The sequence below is a fragment of the Clupea harengus genome, chromosome 17 (genome assembly GCF_900700415.2).
Source record: "Clupea harengus chromosome 17, Ch_v2.0.2, whole genome shotgun sequence".
NCBI classification, from domain to species: domain Eukaryota; kingdom Metazoa; phylum Chordata; class Actinopteri; order Clupeiformes; family Clupeidae; genus Clupea; species Clupea harengus.
Genome location: NC_045168.1, coordinates 18,229,002 through 18,256,028, shown reverse-complemented (window position 1 = coordinate 18,256,028; position 27,027 = coordinate 18,229,002). Strand labels below are relative to the sequence as shown.

General features: G+C 44.1%; 1 protein-coding gene across 7 annotated transcripts; it reads right to left on the bottom strand.

Annotated features, from left to right (window-relative positions):
• Positions 1 to 132: 132 nt before the first annotated feature.
• Positions 133 to 26,231, bottom strand: pfkpa (phosphofructokinase, platelet a). 7 transcript variants are annotated; one of them, XM_031583578.2, is made up of 23 exons: positions 25,990 to 26,231; positions 22,802 to 22,875; positions 21,791 to 21,868; positions 21,239 to 21,428; positions 19,278 to 19,443; positions 19,135 to 19,179; positions 18,187 to 18,295; positions 17,138 to 17,233; positions 15,527 to 15,619; positions 14,259 to 14,384; positions 13,030 to 13,094; positions 12,705 to 12,774; positions 11,048 to 11,194; positions 9,272 to 9,342; positions 8,851 to 8,938; positions 7,586 to 7,738; positions 4,842 to 5,006; positions 4,409 to 4,470; positions 4,218 to 4,329; positions 3,369 to 3,468; positions 2,971 to 2,976; positions 1,461 to 1,566; positions 133 to 805 (listed from the first exon to the last, which is right to left on the bottom strand). In XM_031583578.2, the coding sequence occupies exons 1-23, from the start codon at positions 26,078 to 26,080 to the stop codon at positions 652 to 654; spliced, it is 2,367 nt and encodes a 788-aa protein (XP_031439438.1). In that variant the 5' UTR covers positions 26,081 to 26,231; the 3' UTR covers positions 133 to 651. The 7 variants fall into 7 exon arrangements, with proteins under 7 accessions (XP_031439438.1, XP_031439441.1, XP_031439442.1 ...); XM_031583581.2 differs by lacking the exon at positions 7,586 to 7,738 and adding an exon at positions 5,814 to 5,966; XM_031583582.2 differs by lacking the exon at positions 17,138 to 17,233 and adding an exon at positions 16,769 to 16,864.
• Positions 26,232 to 27,027: the final 796 nt, after the last annotated feature.

Below are 27,027 nucleotides of genomic sequence, written 5' to 3'. Positions count from 1 at the left end.
TCCTGTATGTCATCTGGACTTGGTGTTCATTTGACCCCCACACAATGAGGCCAATGGAAGTCCATTTGACCACCACAGAGTGAGGGCAATGGAAGAGTCCATTTAAAAAAGAATAGAAAATGACACAAGTTGTGCAGTCATGTGTACATGATTTTATTATTTGAGCAAACAAACGACATTTATGGTATTCTTTTCTTTAGATGATGAAACACTTTCACACATCGAACAGTACTTGTATACGGGAGAGCATGGGATCAATCCCACAGGAACAGTTAAATATGGTGAACTTCATTCCCGGACAGGTGGAACTAACTTCATCTATCCTCTTAGGAGAAAGTGCAGTTTATGGATTTGACATGTACATAATGTGTCATCTCCATGGCAGCAGGGTGTGAGAACAGACAAAAAGCGTAAGGAGTTACACTCGACTCACCTAAACTGGACTGGCCATTGGCATTTGGCTACGATAAACTTCAACGATAAGAAAAAAAAAAAAAAAAGAGGGGATGACATTTTACAACGCGACGAAATGACAATTGTTGGGTTACAATACAGTAATCAAACACGTCATCTGCCTATCAGCACAGACGTCTCCCTCCTTCATCTGCCCTTCTGACCGGTGACCTTTCACCCCGTGCAGTGGGAGGGGGCTCAGACGGTGGAGGCATCCAGATCTTTGGGCCTGATGCGCACCACATGCTCCAGCTGGCCAGAGTCCGACACGTCGAAGGTGGTCTTGTACTTGGCCAGGATCTTCATGAGGGGCCGCAGCTTCAGCCACCACTGCTCTTTAGGGATCCTGTGACTGCAAAGGAAAGGAGAGGCAACTATGAGGACAGTTTAGTGTGGGCCGTGCACTACTGAATTGATCTGATTACACAAAGCAAAATTAGAATAATAAACACTTCATGCAGGAGATTTACTGAAAACATATGATAAACCAATCAGCAAGAGGCTGGGTGAGTACATATGATAACCCAATCAGCAAGACGCTGGGTGAGTACATGACTTTATGACTGTTTTGACATCTTTGAAGGGATTCATTTGGAGCTTAACTTGGAAATGCTTTGCGCTGAAGAATTTATGAAAGTGTAAAACAAATGTACTAGCATTTAAGGTTAAGGTTAATTCCTACTACTGCATAGTCAAAATATTTGTGTGGGACAATCAAGTTTTTAGTGTGCAGCAGAACAAAAATGTGAATGTTATTGCATGCATATTTCACACTATGTGTGCAAAAGTGCTCGAGCAGAGTGCTAGCCATGGTTACTTACTGCCTAATAATCGCTGTGACATTGCAAATAAAACTGATTATACCCCTTGAATGAGCAATATGAGAGATAGGCATATTTCAGGTGTGAGGGAGAAAATGTGGTTAGATAAGCAGGTTTGTGCGCCAGAGGAAGGCTGTCCCTCTGGAGGAGAGCCAGGTGTCTCTGGAGGAGAGCCAGGTGTCTTACACGAAGTCTGTCTCGTCCTTCAGCTGCACCACGGGCTGGAAGACCAGCGCACGTCTGCGCATGCCCAGCAGACAGCAAGAGTCCTCTGTGTTGGCAAACACTCTCCCTGCACACACACACACACACACACATATTTGATAAACATAGTGTACAAATCAGTGAGCGATATATTGTAAACTTAACACATTTGACAAAATGATTCCAGCTGTCTTGTACATGTGAGTGAAGGAAGAGTTAATGGAGTTAAAAAGACCCTGACTGAAACTGAAACTGAAACTGTAATGTTGAATGAATGGTGGGCACTGAGGAAGTCCCAGAAAACTAACTGCAGTTTGACTTTAAATTATGTTCACTTATCATTTATGAAACACAGGATTGCACTAGAGTATATGTCCGGGTCACTAGCTTTAGTTTGGATGAACTCTGTTTAATTCTGGTTGTATGTAGTAGAACGACTGTCAGGTTGAACAGAAACTAAATTCCCATAAGCCATGCCAGGCTGCCTCTTTCCCTCTCCGTCTCCTTTTATATCATATTATGCTAAGGCATTAATACTGATAAAGTGGCCGTATTACCTACTGTTAATTGTTTACGTGCATTTATCTCTTTATTTGTTCATCAAATTGATGTTTACTAACCAAATGTTCTCTCTTATAGCGTGACCTTTGCCTACAAATGCTACTGGCTGTTAAAATATTGTTCCTCATCACCATATCCATTATGTATAAATACGCATATTAGGCAGCCCGGCTCTGCCCACTCACTTTGTCTCTTTCTTCCCCTCCTAGTCTAGACTGTCTCCGCTGTGGGATGCTGCTCTAATCTCTCCACCTGATCTCCTTGCAGAGACCCTCTGCCTACACCTATCCACCTCCACCTCAGTCATGCATGAATTCTACCCCACTCACGATACATCTACATATTATGTGCTAGCCTATAAGCCTTGTAATGTAAATACGTGCCACCATCAACATAGTTTTCTGTTTCATTGTTCTACTTACCATTGTAATAGTAACCTAAGAGCACAGTGTATACCCACTAAGCTGTTCTACAATACTTGAATGCTCTCGCCCCACCTTATCCACTGTTCTGTTTGTATGTATCGTGTACATTTGCTCCATATATGCTAGCATGCTTATCGCTTATCCTGTTACGTGTATGAATTAATCTGCCATGTTTCTGATTCTCTCCCCTCCCCTTCCCCTTCTTTCCCTTTCCTTTTCTATCTCTACCTCTCTACCTGGCTGGCTCTGAGCAGATGGGCCCCCCCCATATGAGCTGAGGTTCTGCTCAAGGTTAAGAGGAAGTTTTTCCTTGCCCCTGTGGCCTTTGTGGTTGCTCCAGGGTTGGTTAGGGTTCAGGTTCAGGCCCAGAGACAGTTTGATAGTTTTGGTGCTTTATAAATCACATTGAATTGAATAGTTATGTTTCATCACTGCAGTTAGTTTTATTTAGGGGACTGCAATTGAGCTTTATGTTTACAAAACCAAGTAAAGCTGAAATGAATTACCTTCATCTGTCATCCAAAAGTATAGCAATGTAAAAGCAAAGACAGAAAAAGTCCAACTTTAACAGTACAATCAACACTGTACACACCATTTACACAATTAGTTGGAACATAGAACATGTCTGCCTGTTTTGCAAGCATAGCTATGGGTTTAGGCACTCACAAACAAAACAACACACACACGCACAAAACACACACACACACACACACACACACGCGCACACACACACACACACACACACACACACGGTAGTAAATCACTTGTTTAAACTCAAATGTGTACCATGGCCGAAAACAATACTGCACCACAACAGAACTCTCTATAGAACACCTCGGTTTATGTCACGTTGTACGTTTTTGTTTTGACCGCTGGCGTGTAATTGAAAGAGTCCTCACTGTACCTTGCCTGTAGGTCTCCGTCAGCTTCTTGGTGATCCACTGCATGGCCTTGGCAGCTATCTTGGTCCCAAAGTTGCGGTCGAATGGAGATGGTGCACCTCCCTTTATTGAGGGGACAGAGGGGTTTGTGTTATTCACTGCTGGAATGTCCTTGTTGGTGCAGACAGTTTCATTGGCCTCAGTTAACCATGACCGACTACAGTGGCAGACTGTCCCACGCAATTAGACAGTGCTGAATGTCAAGCACATGAAAGGGCTTTGTACTTCTGCACACAAGGATTTATCACTTGAGTAGACTGCTTTCCTCCCGTCATTAAGCCACCAAGGACATGAATCCAAAATTAAATTGTGTTTCAGGTGCAAGCCCACCATTGCCAAACTCCATCTCAACATGGCTCCATATACTGATACTCCCTAACTCTGGAAGGTTCTCTCCAATTCAAAGCACATGACATGACCCTGCATGTGCACAGCATAATATTGAATGAAAAAAGGAGACAAAATGTTTAAAACATTATATATAAAGACAACACAAATCAGAATTCAGATTTGTAATTCCAACAGGATTACTTCTTAATAAAGTAAAGTGAGGCATAGCGTTAACATAAGCATCCAGACAACTAGTGATGGGAATCTCACTGATGGTATATACACCTGGGTCTGTCTCTCTCTCTCTTGGGGTTTAGGGGGTAAGGTACAGGCAGGTACACACGGAGATGAAATACTAAACTACTGACACCTATTGGCTGAACTTTATTGAATAGTTATTGTTATTTGTTTGTTTGTGTGAGTGTGTGTGTGTGTGTGTGTGTGTGTGCGTATGTGTGCATGTGTATGCATAGTGCTTTAACCTGTTGCATGTGGCCAAGGACATTCTTCCTACAGTCAAACACTCCCTTCCCTTCCTCGGAGTAGAGCTGGTAGATGAAGTCGGTGGTGTAGTTGTCATTAGAATTTTCATTCCTGCAGAACAGCAAAACATTAAATCACACATTCTCTTTGACTTTTGCCCATGACCTCTATAATAAAACAAAAAGATTACCTCAGCACCAGTCCTCTCTGAATGCCGGTCTTCATTTTGTCAGTCAAGTGCTCTACATTTGCCTGAAACAGCACCATTGTTCCATCAGAACATGACCATTAGAGGGCGCTGTTAAAAACTTGTTATGTTGCACATTTCTATATCTCATCTGATGAGAATTAAAAACTTGTTATGTTGTACATTTCTATATCACATCTGATGAGAATTAAAAACTTGTTATGTTGCACATTTCTATATCTCATCTGATGAGAATTTAAAACTTGTTATGTTGTACATTTCTATATCACATCTGATGAGAATTCCTTGACTGCTGACAGAATATTCAATTCTGTACAAATTCTATATATATTTTGTAGGTTTGCAAGAGAGAGAGAGCGAGAGTGAGAACAGTAGGTAGATAAACAACATTTCAGGCCCAATCAGTCCACTTCACCTGTAGGTCTCGAATGTCAAAAGGCTCCTCGTAGATGTAGGCAGCATCAGCACCCGCTGCCAGTCCCCCCACACTGGCCAGGTAACCACAGTAACCACCCATCGTCTCAATGATGAAGACGCGGCGCTTGGTACCACTGGCTGACTGCTTGATGCGGTCACATGTCTGCATACACGTGTGCATATCCACATGCATACAAACACCCACAGGACCATGCACACATGCAAAGAAACACACGCACACACACACACACACACACACACGTGCAAAGAAACACACGCGCACACACGCACACACGCACACACACACACACACACACACACACACACAGTGTTAGCCTCCTGAACTGGGCCTGCACTCCTACGGAATGCTCCGTGTTTCATAACAGTGATTACCCAACACTGGCTCCTTGTGTCTCTCTGCACGGCCAGGGAAAAGCTAACAATAGTTGCAAAAACACGAGACGGCTGCAAAAACAAGCAAACATATCGCTGCTGCACTTTTGGATTCATTCTGGTATCTGGTATGTAGAGGCTGGTAGGCTGAATATCTGCTCATCCACACTAGTACTGCCCAGTGGACTCCCCCTCTTGATTATCACTACCACATAAAGCCCTACATCCACTACACATATTACTAGGGCATTCCTACATTCTTAATCTTATCTGAAATTCTTAAGCAAACACAGACATTGCACACCGTGACGGATATAATATATTTATATTATTAAATATTTCGGCTGTTCATGGCCACTGCAAGACCTAGTGACGGCATTGGGCAATCCTCAGATAAAATGCCACTACACAACGTGCCGTGCTGCACTCAGACACAACATTTAAACACAGAACTCTTAAATAACAAAAGAATAATCAACTAAATCTCCAAGTACACAAGGCAACCACAAGCCAATATAACAGGAATAAAATGACAATTGAAGTATTGTGCAAGCCAGGAAAGGCACGGGCGGCTTACCTCCACGATGGCATTGAGGGCAGTGTCGGCCCCGATACTAAGGTCGGTGCCCGGCACATTGTTACTAATGGTGGCAGGCAGCATACACATGGGGATGCAAAACTCCTCACACCTGGTGCGAGCATCATAGAGCTGCAGCAAGCACTCTACAGCCTACAGCCAGAGCACCACACACACACACACACACACACACACACACACACACACACACACACTTCAGTTAGAGCAGCTGAGGTGGGCAGTGGTGGTGGAGGGGGCGAGAGGGTGGTGGTGTGTGTTGGCGGAGACAGAGAGCACCCGGAGTCCTGCCGCCCACCCGCTGATGGCGACCATGGCTCCCCACGAGAGGGGGGTGGGGTGGGGTAGGGTGGGAGGGGATGGTAAAGGGGTAAAAGGGGGTCTGGATGGTCTTCAGAGCTACACACACACACACACACACACACACACACACACACACACACACACACTGTGTATGATTGAAATTGTGTGTGATTGTGTGAGGAACCTGTGGACTGTGAGCAGAGGGTGTGACACATTGGCCCTTGCAGTGGCAGCAGCTTGGCAGAGCACAAAGCAGTACAGTCCACAGCCCAGTACAGCTTGGTGGGAGTGTGGGTCACAGGGGGGATCTGTAGGTTCAGTGTGTCATAGGCCTCTGCTTCCTGATTGATCTCTCTGGCAGTCGATCCATAATCTTCTCCTCACTACTTTTGCCTCAAACAATGCTCTTCGTTATTGATTAGGGTTGTAGGCACACCGCATTCACACAAGCCTTTCCAAAACCTTAATATAAAAAGGGCTAATTAAGTCAATTCTATGGAATCCTTTTCTGACCTCTTCAGTGGGTTAACATTAGTTAGAGGTGAGAGGTTAGAATTGTGAAGGGGTGAGACGTTCTATTCTAATGTCCGCACTGCTGCTGGTGTTAGTGAGCTTACAGTCTAAACACTGGCACAGTTGTCTGTAAGCAGACAGAGCTGAGCACTTTGAGTCTAGACCATGGCTACCTGACTCAGTGGGGGTTAACAGTCATTTGATACAGAGCAAATTGAATCTATATCAGCAAATTATTTTGCTGCAATTACTACACGTGTTTGCTAAAACCTACATTCCTTCTGAAGGTGTTTGTTAGCATGTGTACTGATGGGGTTGGAAGGTGGATGAGGTGGGGGTGTGGTTTGAGAGGGGTAGGCTATTAGGCGGAGTAACATGGCAGGCACAGACACAGCCCACAGCATAGCATGCCTTCTCCATGTCATCAGCACACACTTACCTGAGCTCCCCTCACAGGCTTTACCAGGCCTAGCCACCGCAGCTAACACGGGTTCAGTGAAGCTCAACACTCACTGCTGTGGTTTAGTAGTTAGCTGAATAGCAATGAATAAAGTCTGTCAGCACCAGTCAGCATTAAGTGAGGCAGTGTTCAACTACTCTTTAGCTATATATCTGTTGGAAATTGGTGAGTGGCATATTTGGTGAATATTATTAGGACAAGTTAAGTCAAATTTTTTATTGTGATTACGGTTGAGCTCCTCAGGTGAACCTCGTTGTGCCTATTCTGGTTGTGTTGCTTTTGGCTAGCTGTCATTGGCTGGCTGTCATTGGCTAGCTATCATTGGCTAGGTGTCATTGGCTGGCTGTCATTGGCTGGCTGCTGGTAAAGAGGGGAGCTGAGAGGGAGGGGGTGTGGCGTCAGGCAGCAGCGCCCCGCCCCTCTCGAGACGAACCGATGAGATTGGCTGCTGGGTTAACAGACAGCCAGCCCGACTTACGTCAGTGATGGCATTCAGTGCAGTATCTGCGCCAATGCTGAACTCTGAGCCCGGCACATTGTTGGAGACTGTGGCGGGCACCATGACCATGGGCACACAGAACTCGTCATATATCCCACGGGCCGCTAACAATTCCAACAGTCCCAGGTAGGCCTGTGGGCATGGCAGAGCCGGGCATTTAGACTGGCACTGCCAAGGGTGAGGAGGCAGTGGAGGTGGGCAAAGGGGACTGGGGGTTTCTAGGAGAGAGGTGGGGAAGGATGATGCACTGAAGGGAGGAGCCAGAGGCTATCACAGCGGGCAGCGAGAGGACAGACAGGTACCACTCCGAGCACACACACACACACACACACACACACATATATATAGTATATATATATACACACACACACAGATGTATATGCATTAAATATTATACAAAGAGGGAACACAAAATAAAAAAAGACAAATGCATTCATTCATTCACTCACACACATGATGGACATTCACAAATATGACACATATAATCTTAAACATGACACAAACAAACAAACCACATACAGGTGCACTTTCAACCACATTACTCTCTCAGACACACACGCAGAGAAAAAGAGAGAATAGAGGATGAGCCTTTTACAGAAAAGCATGAGATGACTAAAGGAAAAGAAAAAAGCAGCTGAATTCATTTCTCCATGTATGTCAGTTTTACTGGGGCTTAATAGAGGGAATCATGTTTCCATGTGGACTCTTTTGAATTAAGCCTTTGGGGCTTTAGTGCAATCTATTCATGAGAGATTGACAATCACAGTCTGTAATTGGTATTGATGATGGTTTTGTTGAAATAAAAGGGTCGGTTGTGGAGGCGTTTAACATCTTTCTAAATCTAAAAGTCAAAGGGCTACATAAAGACCAAAAACTGATTATCTCTTAAATTAGTACATGAATGTGTACTGTAGTAATTGTGTCCAATTAATGGATTTACATCATACATGGCATGGATAATGGTGTACTTTATCTGAAGTATGAATGTGAATGAATTCATAAGGTGCCAGTACAAGGAATAGACTGGAGTTAAAGGATGGCTCAGGTTAGTTAAACAGGCATTTCAATACATTTGACACAGTACAGTACAGTAACAACAGGGATATAATGGTCTTTACTTCTTAATGAACACACACACATTTGTCAAGTTCCAAGATTATGTTAACAAATGTATCTTAGTATGGTAAAAATAAAGGAAAGATTTTTCAAATGGTAAACTAATTTAGACATGAATAAAGTCATACCTCAAATCCACCAATGACAAGCAATGCATTGATGTTGTGGATCCGCATCTGTTCTGCAATTTTCTCTACGTGTTTAGCAGGAAGTGTTCTAAACAAAGACAGATAGATAGAATAGATATAATAGATTTTCAGCTGAAGACATACAACTGGTACGCTTGTATTTTAGGAAATGATCAGATGTCAAGACTGACAAACCCATAGTTGACAATCATACTAAACATATTGACAGGGGCGTGAGGTTGACAGTGCCTCTGACATTGGTGAGTGCAGACGTGCATGTTACTCCATTCACAGAACACACACTGAGTCCAGGCAGACTGCATGTTACTCCATTCACAGAACACACACTGAGTCCAGGCAGACTGCACACACACACACACACACTGAGTCCAGGCACACCGGGGGCAGATTCTTCACCTACCTCTTTGTTCCTAACAGAGAGCCTCCCTGGCCCGTCCAGCCACCAACATCAGCCCACTTGATCTCTCTGATCTGATGGAGCATGTGCACGCAGACAGACAGACAGACAGACAGACAGACAGACAGACAGACAGACAGACAGACAGACAGACAGACACAGAGACACACACACACACACACAGACACACACACACACACACACAGACACACACACACACACACACACACACACAGAGAAAGAGAGAGAGAGAGAGAGATATCAGTGTAACATTCAGTGAAACACCTTAACACAATAGCTGGTATGACGACTTATGTCATCCTACTTTAACAACTGCCATAGGCTGACTCTAAGGCTGAGTGAGAGGTTGTAAAAATGGCTCCTCAGCTCCTTGCATGACCACCAACTCTTTTTACACCAGAAGTGAGAGAGGAGTCGTACAGGAAATTCACTTCAACAGACAGAGCCCAGAATAGATTTTACTTTTCACTTAGACGTCACTCCAGCCTAGATTGGCATGGGACGTGGTGAATGCTCGGACACATAATTGAATTCCTTGTTTATGTCCTTGCATTCCAGAAACAGTGGTCTTGTGGTCCGGTCACCTTCTCCACACTAATCCTGTTAGGAAGAGCTGGCCTGACCTATTTAGAGGCACACACAGACACACACACACAGACAGACACACACACAGACACACACACAGACACACACACACAGCTACAGGGCCACCCAGAGATCTCTCTGGCTTTCTAAGAAAAGCAGGGTCAATATTAGTACACTACACACACACACACCCTACATAAATACACAGACCACACGAATGGTTCACATTTATGAACTGTAGAACAACAAAGACAGAGCATACATGTTGCTGGTTCTGAAGAGTAGTTGTGTAGTCAGTTTGTATGTATGCAGGTTACATGCAAAGGTCATTGATAAAAGTGTTTTGCTATGAAAGGGCTCACATAGAGGATAAAGCACTAGACAGATATTGAGGGTAAAAGCAAACGTTTTGAGTTCATATGTCTGTGGAAATAAAAAAGATAGATGGGCTGCTCCTAAATCCTTATTAAGTGCTTATCCAGATTATATAGTGGCATGTTACATGATGGCTCACCAGTCTGAATAAAAAAGGTAAATGTCGCCCTCTGTTGGTCAAAACTCACACAGGCAGGTGAGAACAGAGGAAGTGAGGTTAAGTAGTTTAGAATAATCTGGGCCTCCTAGCTGCCTATTGCTGCTTAACCTCATCACACCAAGATCAGAGTGCCAAGACCAGAGCCACACAGCCCGTGACCTGTCATGTGACCTGTCATGTGACCTGCAAAACTCATCTGCATGGGAGACTACCAAACACCTGACACGATGGAGTCAGTAAGTATTAGCCATATACTGTAACTTTCACCCAGTGTGAAACTACATGTCATTACACTAGTAGTTCAAATACACTTTGCAGTAGCTTTCTGGTAGTTCAATGACATTCATATTTGCAAAATGATTAGTAGTTCAATTACTTTTTTGTGTAGTTAAGGAATAATCTTCCGTTTGAGTTGTAATTAGATGGCACAAAATTCAGATTTATTTACAACAAAAATATAACATCCCTAGCAGTTTTGTCCTTGTGAAAAGCCCAGATTGGACTGTTTTGTTTTGGACAGGTTTATGTCTCACCCATGAAAAATATTTGTCAGTAGTTTTGAATGTTTTGAAACTGAATTGAAGACTAAACTTGTGCACAATAGCATACTTGAGATGGCAAGAGTTCTGGAAGGTTACCTGTCCCTTGTAGAAGCCTTCAAAACCATCGTTGACGGCAAACATCTTGTGTCCCTCGGATATGCCCACCCTGACTGCTGAGCGCACAGCTGCGTTCATGCCCGCTGCTGGGGCGCCCACGTTCAACACTGCCACATTGAAGTTGCTCTGCCAAGGGAGAGAGAGATGAGGACCAGATACCAGATATCACTCTCTCAGGATCAGTTATGCAACGCCCTCACAGTAGCGCTATGCACCCACACAAATCACATTCTTTTCCATGAGAACTTCACACAGCTCCATGGTACACAACTTATACTCCTGAAAATATAAACACAAAGTTCTAAAATGTAATTTGAACTAATCTATCACTCTGCATAGACAGAGCTCACACCCCCTTCTTTCCCTCTTCCTGCATATCTCTCTCACACACACACACACACACACACACACACACACACACACACACACACACACACACACACACACACACACACACACACACACACACACACACACACAGAGATCAAGAGCTGCTGTGTGTATTTTCCACTGTGTTTCTTGCTCAGTGGGGGCCCTGAGTGTGAAGGCCCTCAGGCTTGACTGAAGCCTTGGCTGAGGATTGATTATTGCCAAAACACAACAGAGTGCCCAGCTCTTCCCTCAGCTAAGACTGTCCCGCAGTAGGGGAGGCGGGCAGCCAGCGCACGGACAGTCAATACACATCCTGCTCTCGCCACTCAACCACAAACAAACCTATTTCAGATATGGACAGCTCAGGCACAAGAAGCAATCTCTTGATTTGAGGCCGCTGGGTGCCACCAACCTGATGAATTTAGACGCTCTTTCAGGGGGTGGCTTCATTTATGTAGCTAACTTTGACTTACAAAACATCCACCCACACTCTGAGCCTATTTTATCCTATTGGTTTCCAATATTAATGTTGGTCCTGTGTTACATTATTCTGAATCCTATCAAAATGGCAGTCATGAGAGATCATAGCATGGGAGCATCTGCACTGGAAACGAATCAGGATGTAGCTAAAATGCTTTCAAAGAAAAAGTATTTCATTTTAAATTCCTTTATGTCTATGTGACAGACCTTAAATGGAGTTCTTTGCTCGATTATGCTGGATCATACTCTACCTCTACATAATTCTACCTCAGAGATAATGTGACGTGCGTGTGATTAAGAGTGCTGCTTCACAAATGCCCAACACAATTACACTGAGTGCTTTTATAGAACCTGAAGTTCAGGTCTCCACAGTACAACCCAAACACAGGCTTTCTAAATGTACCAGTGGTAATTAGAGTTTAAATAAAGTACGGTCCCAAGGCCAGGGTGGCGAGATGAAGCCATTTCTGGTGGTGTGAAGGTCAATTACATGGAGAGAATTCACAGCCAAAATAGTATACTTTTACAGACAAAGTAATCTGTGTGTACATATGCGCGCGCGCACACACACACACACACACGCACACACGCACACACGCACACACGCACACACGCGCACACGCACACACGCGCACACACGCACACACACACACACAGGTACAACACTACAAAGCAAACGGACCCATGTAGTGTCAGAGGGGACAGATAGTAAAGGTATGACCGACTGTACTGTTTATGCAAACCAAGGGTCAAGAAAAGAACAACAATGGCAGCAGACACTCACAACGGGAAGATCCGATTCTGGTTTACGATGAGCCAGCAGTTTGTACGTCTTCAGGTTGTTCTCAAAACTCCTGAAGTGACAAGAGGGAGGAGTCATACCAGTATGGCACACTTGTGTGTAGGTCACACAGTACCTTTGTTATGGTAGCATTCAGGCTAAAAGTCAATTCACATCAAAGGTGACCTTCATGAAACAAGCTATCACATGAATCTCAGTTACACATACCATCTCAGTGATATAGAAACTGAAATGAATCTGAAAATATATGGCTTATCTTTTTCCTCTATGAATAGACTGTTGGTTTAAAGACGTAAAGACGTGTTACCTGCCACGCAGTTTGACGGCCTCTTCAAATCTCTTTTCATCCATAGCCTTCTGCACCTCCTGAGTCTGTGAGGAGGAGATCAAGAAGTCAATCTACAGAGTTTTCATTTGACTCAAAGTTACAACACCTCAAGTATATTATACTTATTCAGGCAATCTCATAAGCTATCAAATATTATTGTGGTATTTTATACAATATTATAGTATTATGTTTCAAGAGTTTCAACCGAATGGAAGGCTCTAACTGCATATTAACCATGTTCATCAAATGTCAGTACTATGTGTGGCACAAATAACCATGTACAAAGTGTCTGCAGGGCAGTCAGATCCAAGCGATAACATAGCAATTCCTCTTTAATATAGTTCCATTTCAAAGACTATCTGGGGTCAGGGTTAGCTCATTCAATCGGATTGAACTTTCATATAAATCAACCTCAATATGAAGTTTTTCGGATTCAACGGTTTACCCAAGTAGTTTTATATTCCATTTGAGCTTATTACTAGATTAGTAAAGGAATCCTAGGGTGCATGCAAACACAACTAGTGTCTAGCCTAGAGTATGGGTTCTAAACCCTGATGATGGAGCTTGTTGTACTGCATGTGTTCCACCTTTTTCTGCTCCAAGCTCATGTAAGGTTAGTCTAATTATAAGCAGCTGAATGGCTAAACCAGGTGCCAACTAATCAAGACTGCCATTTATGTCAGTCAGGTATGCAAAGCAGAGACAGAAGGAAGACACACAGAGGAGTGGGGACTTCAGACAGATCTAGGAGGCCTTCATAGAGGAGTGGGGACTTCAGACAGATCTAGGGGGCCTTCATAGAGGAGTGGGGACATCAGACAGATCTAGGGGGCCTTCAAAGTCTGCCTCATTCATCTGAGCAGGGGTCTCTCTACAGCTCTAGTGGGCGATGACGTGATCGTTTAAGGCAACGTGGAGCACACAAAGAGCAGAGTGGGAGATGGAGACATCCAGGCCTTAGAGAGGCACAGAGAGGCTTTGTGTGGCCACGTTACAGGAAGATTGCATCACTGCACTGCCACTGGAATTGGTCATGCCCACAATAAACCTTTTCAGAACTGATGAACTTGTTGGGTTGGAGATGATGTATGTGTGCTGGGTGTGTAGATGATGTATTTACACGCGCACGCGCACACGCACACGCACACGCACACACACACGCACACACGCTGAGTCTTGAGATCATTTGGCAGTGCTCCAGCCCCTACCATCTGCACACACTCCATGAGAGGCAGGCGCACAGACTGGTTCCCACACAGAGACACCACATAGGCCGGCGTGTTTGCCGTGGTCTCCAGTAATGCCATGACGGCCTCTACTCCCATACGACTGGCCTGAGAGAGTTGATTACACAAGAGAGGGGACAGACAAAGAGACACACAAAGGTGAATACAACACAATTATATATATATATTTAAATATACACAGAATATATACAGCATATTACACAATTCACAAACACTGCCATGGAGAATCAAATATATTTACATAGCCTAAAACACACACTTTCCAAAAGGACATTTTGAGTTTCTCACGCACTAGAACAGTGATTCAGCTTCCTCTGTCAAAATAGGAAGTGGCGCAGTGGTAGCATCTCAACTATGTGCCCTGCAGGTTCCCAAGGGAGTGTGAGTCTGACCCGTAGTCACTTCCCAATCCCACTCCCCATTTCTCGTTCCACTTCCCAATCCCACATCCCATCTCTCGTACCACTCACTTCCCAATCCCCATCTCTCGTTCCACTCACTTCCCAATCCCACTCCCCATCTCTCGTTCACTCACTTCCCAATCCCACTCCCCATCTCTCGTTCCACTCACTTCCCAATCCCACTCCACATCTCTCGTTCCACTCACTTCCCAATCCCACTCCCCATCTCTCGTTCCACTCACTTCCCAATCCCACTCCCCATCTCTCGTTCCACTCACTTCCCAATCCTACTCCCCATCTCTCGTTCCACTCATTTCCTGTGTCTGTTCACCGAATGAAGGAAAAAGCCCCAAAAATAAACCCGAAGAATTTATCTCTCACCCTCATCTCTGACAGAAGGTCAAAACACAAAAAAGATTACTAAAAGCAGGAGTGAACAAAAACAGCCACTCTTCCTCAGGTTAGACATGTTTTGAGGGCAGACACAGAGTGTGTCCACCCACTCTTCCTCAGGTTAGACATGTTTTGAGGGCAGACACAGAGTGTGTCCACCCACTCTTGTCTCCTCTGCTCCCAGAGCTGTGGTGTCAGTGTCCACGTGACTCCCAGCAGCCAAATCCACTAACAGGCTTATCCTAGACCTCTGTCAGCTTCAGAACAAGTCTATGAGAACATGGCCTTACCCTAGACCTCTGTCAGCTTCAGAACATGTCTATGAGAACATGGCCTTATCCTAGACCTCTGTCAGCTTCAGAACATGAGAACATGGCTGGGTAGTGCTCCTCTCCCCTCCTCTCACCTCAGTCTAGGCCAGTGTGTGCCACTCACCAGGATCCGGTCAAAGGCTGATGGTGTGCCACCCCGCTGGACGTGACCCAAGATGGTCACACGTGTGTCAAAGCCCAGGCAACGAACAACCAGCTGGGAGAAGCAGAGAGAGAGACCATTGTTACTAGGTTTACCTGCATAAGGCTCACAGATCAGGTGGGGACTATCACTTGCCTGATTTAGACATAAAGTCAAAAACATTTCCACAGGCTTTTGATGGGGGGCATTAAACATGTAAACAACAGGGAAATATTCCACAGCAGTTCCACTGTTATCTGCTCTTGAAATAGCACACGGTGCTACTGAACAAACTCCTGCAGCTAACTACTCAGAAGGACAAATGAGTGCATTTGCAGTTTGTTGTTCCCATCACAAGACAAATGTGACAAGTACAGCAAAGACGGGTGTGCTGGGGAATATTTCCAAAGTACCTTCAAAACTCTAAATGAGAATATACTATACCTATTCTGCCTCTACACAAACTTATAATAACTCTACAGATGTCTATGTTAAAAATAACTTGTCAAAACCATTTACAATGTTTACACTACAAATACAAAATTCATTATGCTTTTCATGAAGGGAAAGCATGCATGCAGTTGAAAGGCTCAGGGAGAAAGTGCAGGCTACATGCTAAACACAACCGTCTTCAGTGAGGTTAGTGAGGGCCAGAAAAGTTCCCTTTTTTTAGTCATTTGTAGTCTAAACACAGTTTTCAGAAAAATTCAATTTCAAAATCAAATGATGTAAGGCCAAATAAACAGAAACTGAATTAAGTACAAAGCAGTTACTGGAACAACTCCTGCAGGACCTATGGTATTTCACTACATTTATGATTCATCTGATGGTTAAACATCTTTGATTTTGCACCTTGTTTGACACCATGTTGTACCATATATATACTATTCAAATATGTCTGTATTATCCTACATATACAGTAGATCAATCAAGTATACAAGTAAATGTTGAAAAACATCAAACAGGTCACAAGCTCAGCTGGGAAATGGTGACAACACACTCCATTGATACCGCATGACACAGGCAGTAGAGAGCGAGCAGTTAGAGTGCAAGATACACATTAAACAAAACAAGAGGGGGTTCAGCAAGGCCACCTTACCCCAGCTTTCCATACAGGGGGCAGACGGTTAGAGAGGGAAGCCACACAAAGGTCACAAGCTAAGAGTCAGCTGAAAGGCCAGTGCAGGAGCAGGAGCAGGACAGCACGGCTTCAGGCCTACTTACATCCTTTACATAGCCCGCCGTTATGGGCTTGTTCTTGAAATCAATGGCTCCCTCGGCTATAATTATGATATTCAGTCTTTTCATGCCTGCTCGGTTCTAAGGGAGTAGGGGTGGGGGAGGTTGAAACACACGTTACCTACAACAGATAGTGACAGGAGTTGGCGGGGTGGGAGTTGAAAGGCTGGAGACAAGGCCCTTTGTATGAGTAGTCTGGTCTTAACAAATCTGCCCCCCCCCCCCCCCCCCCCAGACTTTCTGTCCATAGTTCTCTTGCCAAGACACCTACACCTTGGCTGTGACTCCCTCACACCTGTTGGGCTGTCTCCGTGCCTTTGGCCTCCCACCCCCACAACATGTCCAGGTACTCACATCCTTGACAATGCTAGAGGTTATAGGCTTTCCATGTCTGTCCAGGGCTCCCTCTGCCACTATAATAATGTTCAACCTGGATCCTCTGGACCGTGTCTGAGACAGTTAAGACAGTTGTTATACAGCCAGAACATATACACAGGGTGCTTTAAGGATTAAAAAAAGGATTTGGAGCGGTCTAAAGCTAAGTGTAGCTTAATCCAAGATAATCAGATGAAATTGAATGGACTCTGTAATTGCAACATCTCTTTTGATATCTCTTTCACTGTAGCAGGGCCTAGAACATTACCTTAGTTCAAACTAAAACAGCGTTCATTGTTCGTTGTTTGTTGTATTATCTATAATGTACAATAATCATGCTCCAAAATATTCTAATATTCAGCATATTATAATATATTATATTAAACTAAATCTAAATACACTAACCCACATGTAACCAAGACTCCCTAGACTGAAAAAGTGTGAAGAATAATTTCATTGATAATTTGAAGTAGTGCATACTGTCCTTACATATCCAGGTCAAGTTGAAGTAGTGCATACTGTCCTTACATGTCCAGGTTAAGTAGTGCATACTGTCCTTACATATCCAGGTGAAGTTAAGAATAAAAGTTGTGTCATCAGCTGCACTTACACATGACATACTTGTCATACTATGATATACTGCAATTGTAATAAATCAGTGAGCAGTAGTAGAGTAGAACTGAGATGAGTGTGGTGATTGGATGAGTTGGGTCAGTAGTACAGTAGAGCTGAGATGAGTGTGGTTCTTGGATGAGTTGGGTCAGTAGTACAGTAGAGCTGAGATGAGTGTGGTGATTGGATGAGTTGGGTCAGTAGTACAGTAGAGCTGAGATGAGTGTGGTGATTGGATGAGTTGGGTCGGCTGAGGCCTGGTTACTGAGATGAGTGTGGTGCTTGGATGAGTTGGGTCGGCTGAGGCCTGGTTACTGAGATGAGTGTGGTGCTTGGATGAGTTGGGTCGGGCTGAGGCCTGGTTACTGAGATGAGTGTGGTGCTTGGATGAGTTGGGTCGGCTGAGTCCTGGTTACCGCGGAGAGCTTCTGACACATCTTGTCCTCCCAGCCGTCCTCTGGAGGCATCTCAGGAATCAGCACCCAGTCTGCTCCACAGGCAAGGGCACTCACCAGAGCCAGGTAGCTACACACACACACACACACACACACACACACACACACACACACACACACACACACACACACACACACACACACACACACACACACACACACACACACACACACACACACACACACACACACACACACACACACACACACACACACACACACACACACACACACACACACGTACAGTATGTGGGCCTGAGCTGCCTTGTCCATATGTAAGGGGCCATGTTCAGTCTGCCCGTCAGTATCGGAAAATAAATCACTTCAGAACGGACCAATAACCCTCTGCAGCACTTATTAAACGGTTACTTGGCGAAGCCATAAAATAAATATTTAATTTAAATGATTTTATTGCCGTTTCCTGGCTTCCGCTGAGAAAAGAAATTGTTCTTCATGCTAATAAAACTTTCAGGTGTTGCATAGCAACATATTACTTCAGTTACAACTCATTTGAGTTACGATAAGCAAACGGACTACTTGTGGAATTATATATATTTATATATTACATATAACAGTCATTCATTTTTTTTTCAGCGGTCATTATCAATAAATATCGGCCCTCTGAACATTGGGATGGCCAATTCAATTCAATGGATCCTTTTCAGCATTCTGAGGAGCCATATAATAAACAAAGATAAACACACTGCCAGTGAGCACGCCAAGAGCTACCATATCAATAAATACTCCCTCTCATAAACAAATTAACCACATAACTACACACAAATGGGCAATGCAAACAAATCAATAGTATCCATCACACATATTCATAAACAACATATCTGAAAAGACAGACACAACAAAGCTAAAAGCATCAGAGCAACATCAGCAACCAGCGCTTATGTTTCTTACCCACAATGTCTACCCATGACCTCAAGCACGAAGGTCCTCTGGTGGCTGAAAGAACAATTGAATGTGAGTTATATCAGAGTTAAACGAGCAGTATAGCAAGCAATAACAATGGATGGGTTTACTTCATAAAGTCAGATCCACACCTCTGAGCAGTAGTCATGATTGCGTCTACAACTTCAATGATTCGGTGGAGGGCGGAGTCAGTTCCGATTGTCATGTCAGTTCCACAGAAGTCATTGTCAATGGAGCCCACCATCCCCACGATGTGCAGGGCAGAGTACCTTTGGGCTGCTTCTTCATCGATCAGACCTGAGAGGAGAGCGAGAGGATGTTTAGGGCAGAGTACCTTTGGGCAGCTTCATCATCGATCAGGCCTGGGAGGAGAGCCAGAGGATGTTTACATGAAGAGGAACACCTTTATAATGGGTATAACAGGGCCCAGGTGAGAACAATAAAAACACGTCTACAAGCACCATCTCTGAGAGTATGCCTCTTTTACCAATGGTAGTCTACTCTAGTAAAAAATATATTTTGTAACATCAGCAACATGTCAAATAATGCAAAGAAAGTAACCATACACATTTCAAAGCGAAGTCTCCGATCACATATTTATGTAAATGTATAAAAATGAGACATTCTGAATTCCAAAGGGAAAGTAAATAAGTAGTCATTCTGTGTTTAAGTAAATGTAATACACACGTGTCTAGGGTGTATACAGTTAATTTCACAATCTTCTTCCCTGTCCACTCTTTTCCTCCTGCCAAGTCTCTTATTTCTTCCATTTTCACTTCTATCTTGACCCTTTTTTTCTCTCGGTCCTCTGTTTTTCTACAAGTTCTCATTTACTGCCTAATTTTCTTCTGTCCTTCGCTCCCTCTCTCATCCTACACGGTCTCATCCTCTCTCATCCTACACAGTCTCATCCTCTCTCATCCTACACAGCCTCATCCTCTCTCATCCTCTCTCATCCTCTCTCATCCTCTCTCATCCTCTCTCATCCTACACAGCCTCATCCTCTATCATCCTCTCTCATCCTACACAACCTCATCCTCTCTCATCCTACACAGTCTCATCCTCTCTCATCCTCTCTCATCCTCTCTCATCCTCTCTCATCCTACACAGCCTCATCCTCTATCATCCTCTCTCATCCTACACAGTCTCATCCTCTCTCATCCTACACAGTCTCATCCTCTCTCATCCTCTCTCATCCTCTCTCATCCTACACAGTCTCATCCTCTCTCATCCTACACAGTCTCATCCTACACAGTCTCATCATACACAGTTTCATCCTCTCTCATCCTACACACTCTCATCCTACACAGTCTCATCCTGTCTCATCCTCTCTCATCCTACACAGCCTCATCCTCTCTCATCCTCTCTCATCCTCTCTCATCCTCTCTCATCCTCTCTCATCCTACACAGTCTCATCCTCTCTCATCCTACACAGTCTCATCCTCTCTCATCCTACACAGTTTCATCCTCTCTCATCCTACACAGCCTCATCCTACACAGCCTCATCCTCTCTCATCCTACACAGTCTCATCCTCTCTCATCCTACACAGTTTCATCCTCTCTCATCCTACACAGTCTCATCCTACACAGCCTCATCCTACACAGCCTCATCCTCTCTCATCCTACACAGTCTCATCCTCTCTCATCCTACACAGTCTCATCCTCTCTCATCCTACACAGCCTCATCCTCTCTCATCCTACACAGTCTCATCCTCTCTCATCCTACACAGCCTCATCCTCTCTCATCCTACACAGTCTCATCCTCTCTCATCCTCTCTCATCCTCTCTCATCCTACACAGCCTCATCCTCTATCATCCTCTCTCATCCTCTCTCATCCTACACAGTCTCATCCTCTCTCATCCTACACAGTCTCATCCTCTCTCATCCTACACAGTCTCATCCTCTCTCATCCTACACAGCCTCATCCTCTATCATCCTCTCTCATCCTCTCTCATCCTACACAGTCTCATCCTCTCTCATCCTACACAGTCTCATCCTCTCTCATCCTACACACTCTCATCCTACACAGTCTCATCCTACACAGTCTCATCCTCTCTCATCCTACACAGCCTCATCCTGTCTCTTGCACACCTTGTTCCACCAGCTCTGCCAGCAGCCCACTCCACTCCTCTCTGAAGAGGTTGGCCCCGGTCAGGCTGCCATCTCCTCCAATCACACACAGGTTGGTGATGCCATGCTGGACCAGGTTGTGAGCTGCCTTCAGGCGCCCATCCCGTGCCCGGAACTCTTTGCAGCGGGCACTGCCAATGACTGTGCCACCCTAAAAATGACAGGATCATATTCCAGTAAAATGGTCTGAATATCAAGATATGGTCATAGAAGGCAACTCACTGTCATTATCGATATATTTATCATTCACGCATTTCAAGGCAAAACCACTGTTGCCACAATAAAACAGCCTTCATAACAGCACACAGTGGACAGAACACACAGCGTGCTTACATTACAGAGCTGTTATCCACAGTTAAACTAGACCTTTTAACATGAAACGTTTCAGACTATAGTCATCCAGTTCTCTCATACATGTCAACAGCTTTTCTAATTACAATTCTTCAATCTTTGCTCATCACCTCACAAAGCAAGCATCTTTGTGAACATTCAATGCTTTTCCATGGCACTCACCACTTGAAGCATACTAGAGACACTCTCCCACGAGGCCTCTTTAATGTTCTCTCCACCATCCACCATACCCTGATAGCCCTGGAAGCAGAAACAGAAAGGGAATTGATGGACACCTCCAGAACCGAATGGTGTGAGGACTGCGTGCTTACAGCTATGTTGACAAGAAAGATCACGTTGTTGTAACCACAAATTCAGATGTTGATGACACTACAACACGTCTACCTGGTAAACCCCTTAACACTTCTGTGCATTCAATGAATGCTATTCTAAATTGAACAAGATGGCTGTATATTAACTGGCCAAATGGGAAAGCTGGGGAAATGGCTTATATCTCCAGGCCAATGCCAATCACAGACCTGCAGCTTCTAAATAAGGACTGTATGCAGAGGATGCTGGATCTGCCCCTGTGGTGTTTGCATGACAAATAAATGGCTTCCTCTGTAGGGTCTTTGCGAACATGCCCTGCAGGGACGTGCACAGGAATTCTAAAGAGCAGTTGCTCTGCCCTGGAAAAAAGGGGCAACACGTTAATTTTTGTCACCGCCACTGCCACGCCCCCGTCCCCTGGACGCATATTTTGCCTATATCATTTCAAACTCTCACTAACCGCCGCTGCCACGCCCCCGTCCCCTGGACGCTCATTCCGCAATTATCTTATCTAGGCATACATGAAGTTCTGCAGCCGTAATACTATTTAAAAAATATATATATTTCCTTCGGATGGGCAACTTCAGTCGAGAAGGGCAAACGGGCAGTTGCCTGAGCAACCTTAGCTCCCTCCTGTGCACGTCCCTGATGCCTTGATGCGAGGAGTCCAAAGAACTGATAGTCTTGCTTAACATTTCCAGAGGCCTAATTGTGGCATGTGAAGTTAGCTTGAACTTAAACTGCATATAGTGTGTGGCACTGCCTTCTGTATAAACCTACTTTATGCTGCCCATCTCCCATGAGTCAGGCTTTATGTTATTTCATGTTGTATTTGCCGAGACAAATTATTGAGGCTCAACTCACCTCATGGATGAAATAGACTTTTGCTCCAACATAGATTCCCATGCGAACAACAGCCCTCACAGCTGCATTCATACCTGTTCAAGCAAAAGAAAGATTCAGCAATCAGTTCATTTCAAGTATTTGCAGGCAAAAAGGCCATTAATGCAGAACGGGTGAAATGGTAATGACAAACATTCAAACTGTGTAACGAGGAAGTGTTACACAGAGATGAGAAACAGCACTGCAAGCTAGTTTTGCTTCCTGAACAACACGCATACTCCACATACTTGCTGTACTTACATACTGTAGATACATAGATAGATACTGGCTTTGTTTTCTCATAGGGTCTCTACATGCTATGTGTATCTGTGTGTGTAGGTTATCCTCCAATAGACTGTACTATATGTGCTCTGTATGTTTGTGTGTATGTGTGTATGTGTGTGTGTGTGTGTGTGTGTGTGTGTGTGTGTGTGTGTGTGTGTGTGTGTTCTGTATGTTTGTGTGTATGTGTTCGCATGCATAGTGCTTCTGAGCAGGACTCAATGCCATGTTAGGTAAAAGCTTCATTGACTCCTCCTACCCTCTCTCACTAAGCTTGTCAGTGGCATTCCGAGGAACTCAGAACAGCTCCAAGAGGACAGCATACTAATGTGGGACTTACAGTTAAGGAACTCTCTCTGTGTTTAAGTGTGTGTGTGTGTGCGTGCGTTTGTGTGTGTGTGTGTGTGTGCATGCGTTTGTGTGTGGTGTGTGCATGCGTTTGTGTGTGCATGCGTTTGTTTGTGTGTGTGTTTGTGTGTGTTTGTGTGCGCGTGTGTGTAATCCAATGGACATCCCTCAAAGAAATGGAGTGGCACTGTGGAACCTGGCAGACTCCGGGAGAAAATAAACAATGGGATAAAGGCCTGGTTTCACTGTGCTGTCCAAATTGGCAGAACTCTGAAATGCTAGCTGCTAAGCTCCAGTGCTGTTGCCAAGCAACATGGCCTACAAGAAAATGCATAAGCAATGAAGTGTACACAAGTAGCTTGTGCAGAACCAGCCTCTGCTAATGCATCATTCTTGATACTGGTACCCCCCACAAATGTTTTACCTTCAGGACGACATACTCAAAACATTTAGCCTTATAAATCATATGCCATACAACAGTCTGTAGTCAATAGTTAAATCTATACACATCATATGTAGGCTATATTGTACTGTCAGTATGTTGGATGACTTCTCACCTGTCAAGTGTCACGTTTTATCTCTCAACATTTCTCAAGCCTCACATACGTGACACTAAATCTCACGGATCTCACTAAAACTAAATGTATTTTCACATTCAATAGTCCAAAGACAAACTTCTGCGTCGTGCGAGTGGAAGACTCTGTGTGTGCGTTGAGTGGCACACTATGTCTGCGTAGCACACTATGTCTCGTAGCACTTTATAGGCTACAAGTCAACAATGTTTCAATATTCAGTGGGTCAGGACTTTCATCACAAAACAACTTCTTATCACTATGGGGCGAACATCCTGTTTACTAAATGCAAAACAATATATTTACTCGTGTTGTCTTTTTGTTTGAGTGTGTGTGTGTGTGTGTGGGCGGTGGCTCAAATATTTCAATCACTGACCTCATGTTAACATGAATTGAATTCAGACCGTTTGTTCTGACACCTGCACTTGAGCTCTGGGGGTATCCTACTTCTATCAATGGTCCTTCAGCTGCTTCCATGACTGGACTGATTGGATTCCACCTGTGCCTAATTTAATTCACTGGGCATAATTAGGAAAGGCACATCTAACTTATGGATATTGAAGGCACTACACCAACTAAACAAATTGTACTTGATAAACCTCTCACAGACTTGTCAAACTGGGTGGTTGTAATGTGCTTGCCTCTCTACAGCGCATCTCTCTCTATCTGAACCTTGTTGCCCATTTGACTGTTGAGTAGGCAGAATTTACCAAAGCCTTTGCCACTAAAGACAGTGGGCCTGCTTTATTAGTCATCTGGAAACGGCTTCATCCTTTTCATCTGAAGAACAGAGCAACCCAAGTTCCCAACACTTGTTAAATTAATTAGAAAACGATGCCTTAATATGAGTTTCCACTTCCCATTTTCTTGATGACTATTTGCCCATGCTGCTATGCTTAGGAAGCACCACTTCCATGCCATTCCCACACAGAGAGTTTAATATTTAGACCTGAATCATTCAGTAAAGGTGCCATACATGGTGGGCAACTTTATCAAGGACATCTTCATTGCAGCATTTGTCATTATCTTGCTCACGCATGGCAAGTTAGTTTGCTGTCTGACTTTAGGTTCCCTATGACGTACGCGCACTCGGTATGCGATGACTGCAGATCCTCACGTACACACATCCCTACACAACTCATCGGTCTCCACCATACTCATGACTCACGGAGCACATCCGCACTGTACATAAAGCTCTAGCTCTGGCTCCTACCCCGTCTGAGCACCATGCGGTAACACCTATTTGGCCTATTTGTAGGTATCGTAAGACAACTGCTTCCAATGGGTGATGGTGGACATAAAAATAACGGCAGCTAAATCGCTGATTGTTGATTATTGTATCGAATAGTTGCCACTTCCTGGTTTGAGAGTCACGCATGTCATTCACAGTATTTCATTTGCAAGTCAAGCACACCACTGTGCAATTATAGATCGGATGATGTTAATTTAGTGATGATAGCTCCTCGCTGAGGATGGTTTGAAGCTTACTATTTAGGCGGAAGCTGAAGAGACGCGAGGGTATACGATGATCACATGAAATGAACGGAACTCCGCAATGCAGTAATGTGAGGCCATCATGAACATACTATAGTAATTAACACTGGCTTAGCACGAACTGAGAACTCGCGATGTCAGACCTATGCAATTATGTCATGAACATCCTATATGTGGATAAATCCGGTGGTAAGCCAACATTAGGCGACTTCACCTTGAAGGGTATGGCTAACTAGCCTCTAAGTCTTTCCAGGCCTAACTGATACAGTGTCCACCTGAAAATTCCAAACCGACATCATACATATTCTGTGTTTAACGTGACAATCAAACCGGCATTATCATAAGGTTACTCATGCGACTGTAACCACGCACACAAGATCTGTCTGTCTGGATGGGTACTTTTCGCCCTCTATGGGCCCATCCGTTGATACAATGTCACAGCTTTCTCTCACTGTCAATAGTCACGCAGCCTACCTTGAGCATCCCCGCCACTCGTGAGCACAGCGATGGCTTTCCCACCGCCCGAAAGATTCTCAAAGAATTTCTTGTTGTCTGGCAGTGCCATCTTCACCACAGAAACTAACGCGACAATTATATAAGAATATAAATTAATGCAAAGTCTATAAAAATCACCGGTTACGCAGCGAGGGCTGTGACAACGCCACCCCCTTTCCCTATCTTCCAGCCGGTGTTGGTGAATCACTCCCCCTACAGTCCAAAACTCAACTGTGATTTGCATACACTTGAGTCTGCAATAACTTGACAGTAAAATTGTCCAATGGATGTTCAGATCACGTATACACCCTCACTTCTTTGTCCAATTGAACGCTACATTGGGAGGTATTCCCCAGTAAGGCGATCGGAAATGAGGAAGTGTTAAAGCGCCTCAACGAACAGTTTGATTAATCGGAGCATCTTTTCATAGCACTGGGCAAGAGGATGCAAAAGTACCATATTATTCGACCAAAATAACCCATCACCTGTAACGGAGCTAGGTCATTATAGTTATTCAAAAAGTGAAATTCTTGCATGTTACTGTTGCAGGCATATTATGTAGCAACCTTACTTAGTTTCACATGGGTTGCTCTAATGTTAACAGAATTATTTAAGTTTTATGTTTTAAACGGATGTTACAGTTATGCCACAGAAAAATAATACCTGTTTTTAGTTGTGAAAAACACTTTGGAAATATGCTAATCATAATTTTAGTATTATCCATTATCACATTAAAGAGAACAATATTAAACTAGAACGCCATAACACCATGTTTCAGTTTATACAGTATACATTATTTTAGTATAAGACACATTTAGGTTTAGGTTCGCTAGGTCTAGAGCACATGTGTCAAACTCAAGGCCTGTGGGCCTTGTCATTTTATTTGGCCCGCCCGCCAGATAATATCTAATGTCTATCAGAGCTGGCCTGCCGCAGCCGCAGGTATGTCGCACGAACTGCTAATACTGCAAGTCCCACAATGCACTGCCAGTGCGTTGGTAGCCTACGTCAATTTAG

Bases quoted from the DNA above. Each gene is read 5' to 3' on its own strand.
- pfkpa (XM_031583578.2), bottom strand. From the start codon at position 26,080: ATGGCACTGCCAGACAACAAGAAATTCTTTGAGAATCTTTCGGGCGGT. The intron at 17,234-18,186 runs GTAACCAGGACT...TAACTGTCTCAG, and splicing joins TGTGTCAGAAGCTCTCCGCG to ACACGGTCCAGAGGATCCAG. The intron at 4,330-4,408 runs GTAATCTTTTTG...GCTGTTCTGCAG, and splicing joins CAGAGAGGACTGGTGCTGAG to GAATGAAAATTCTAATGACA.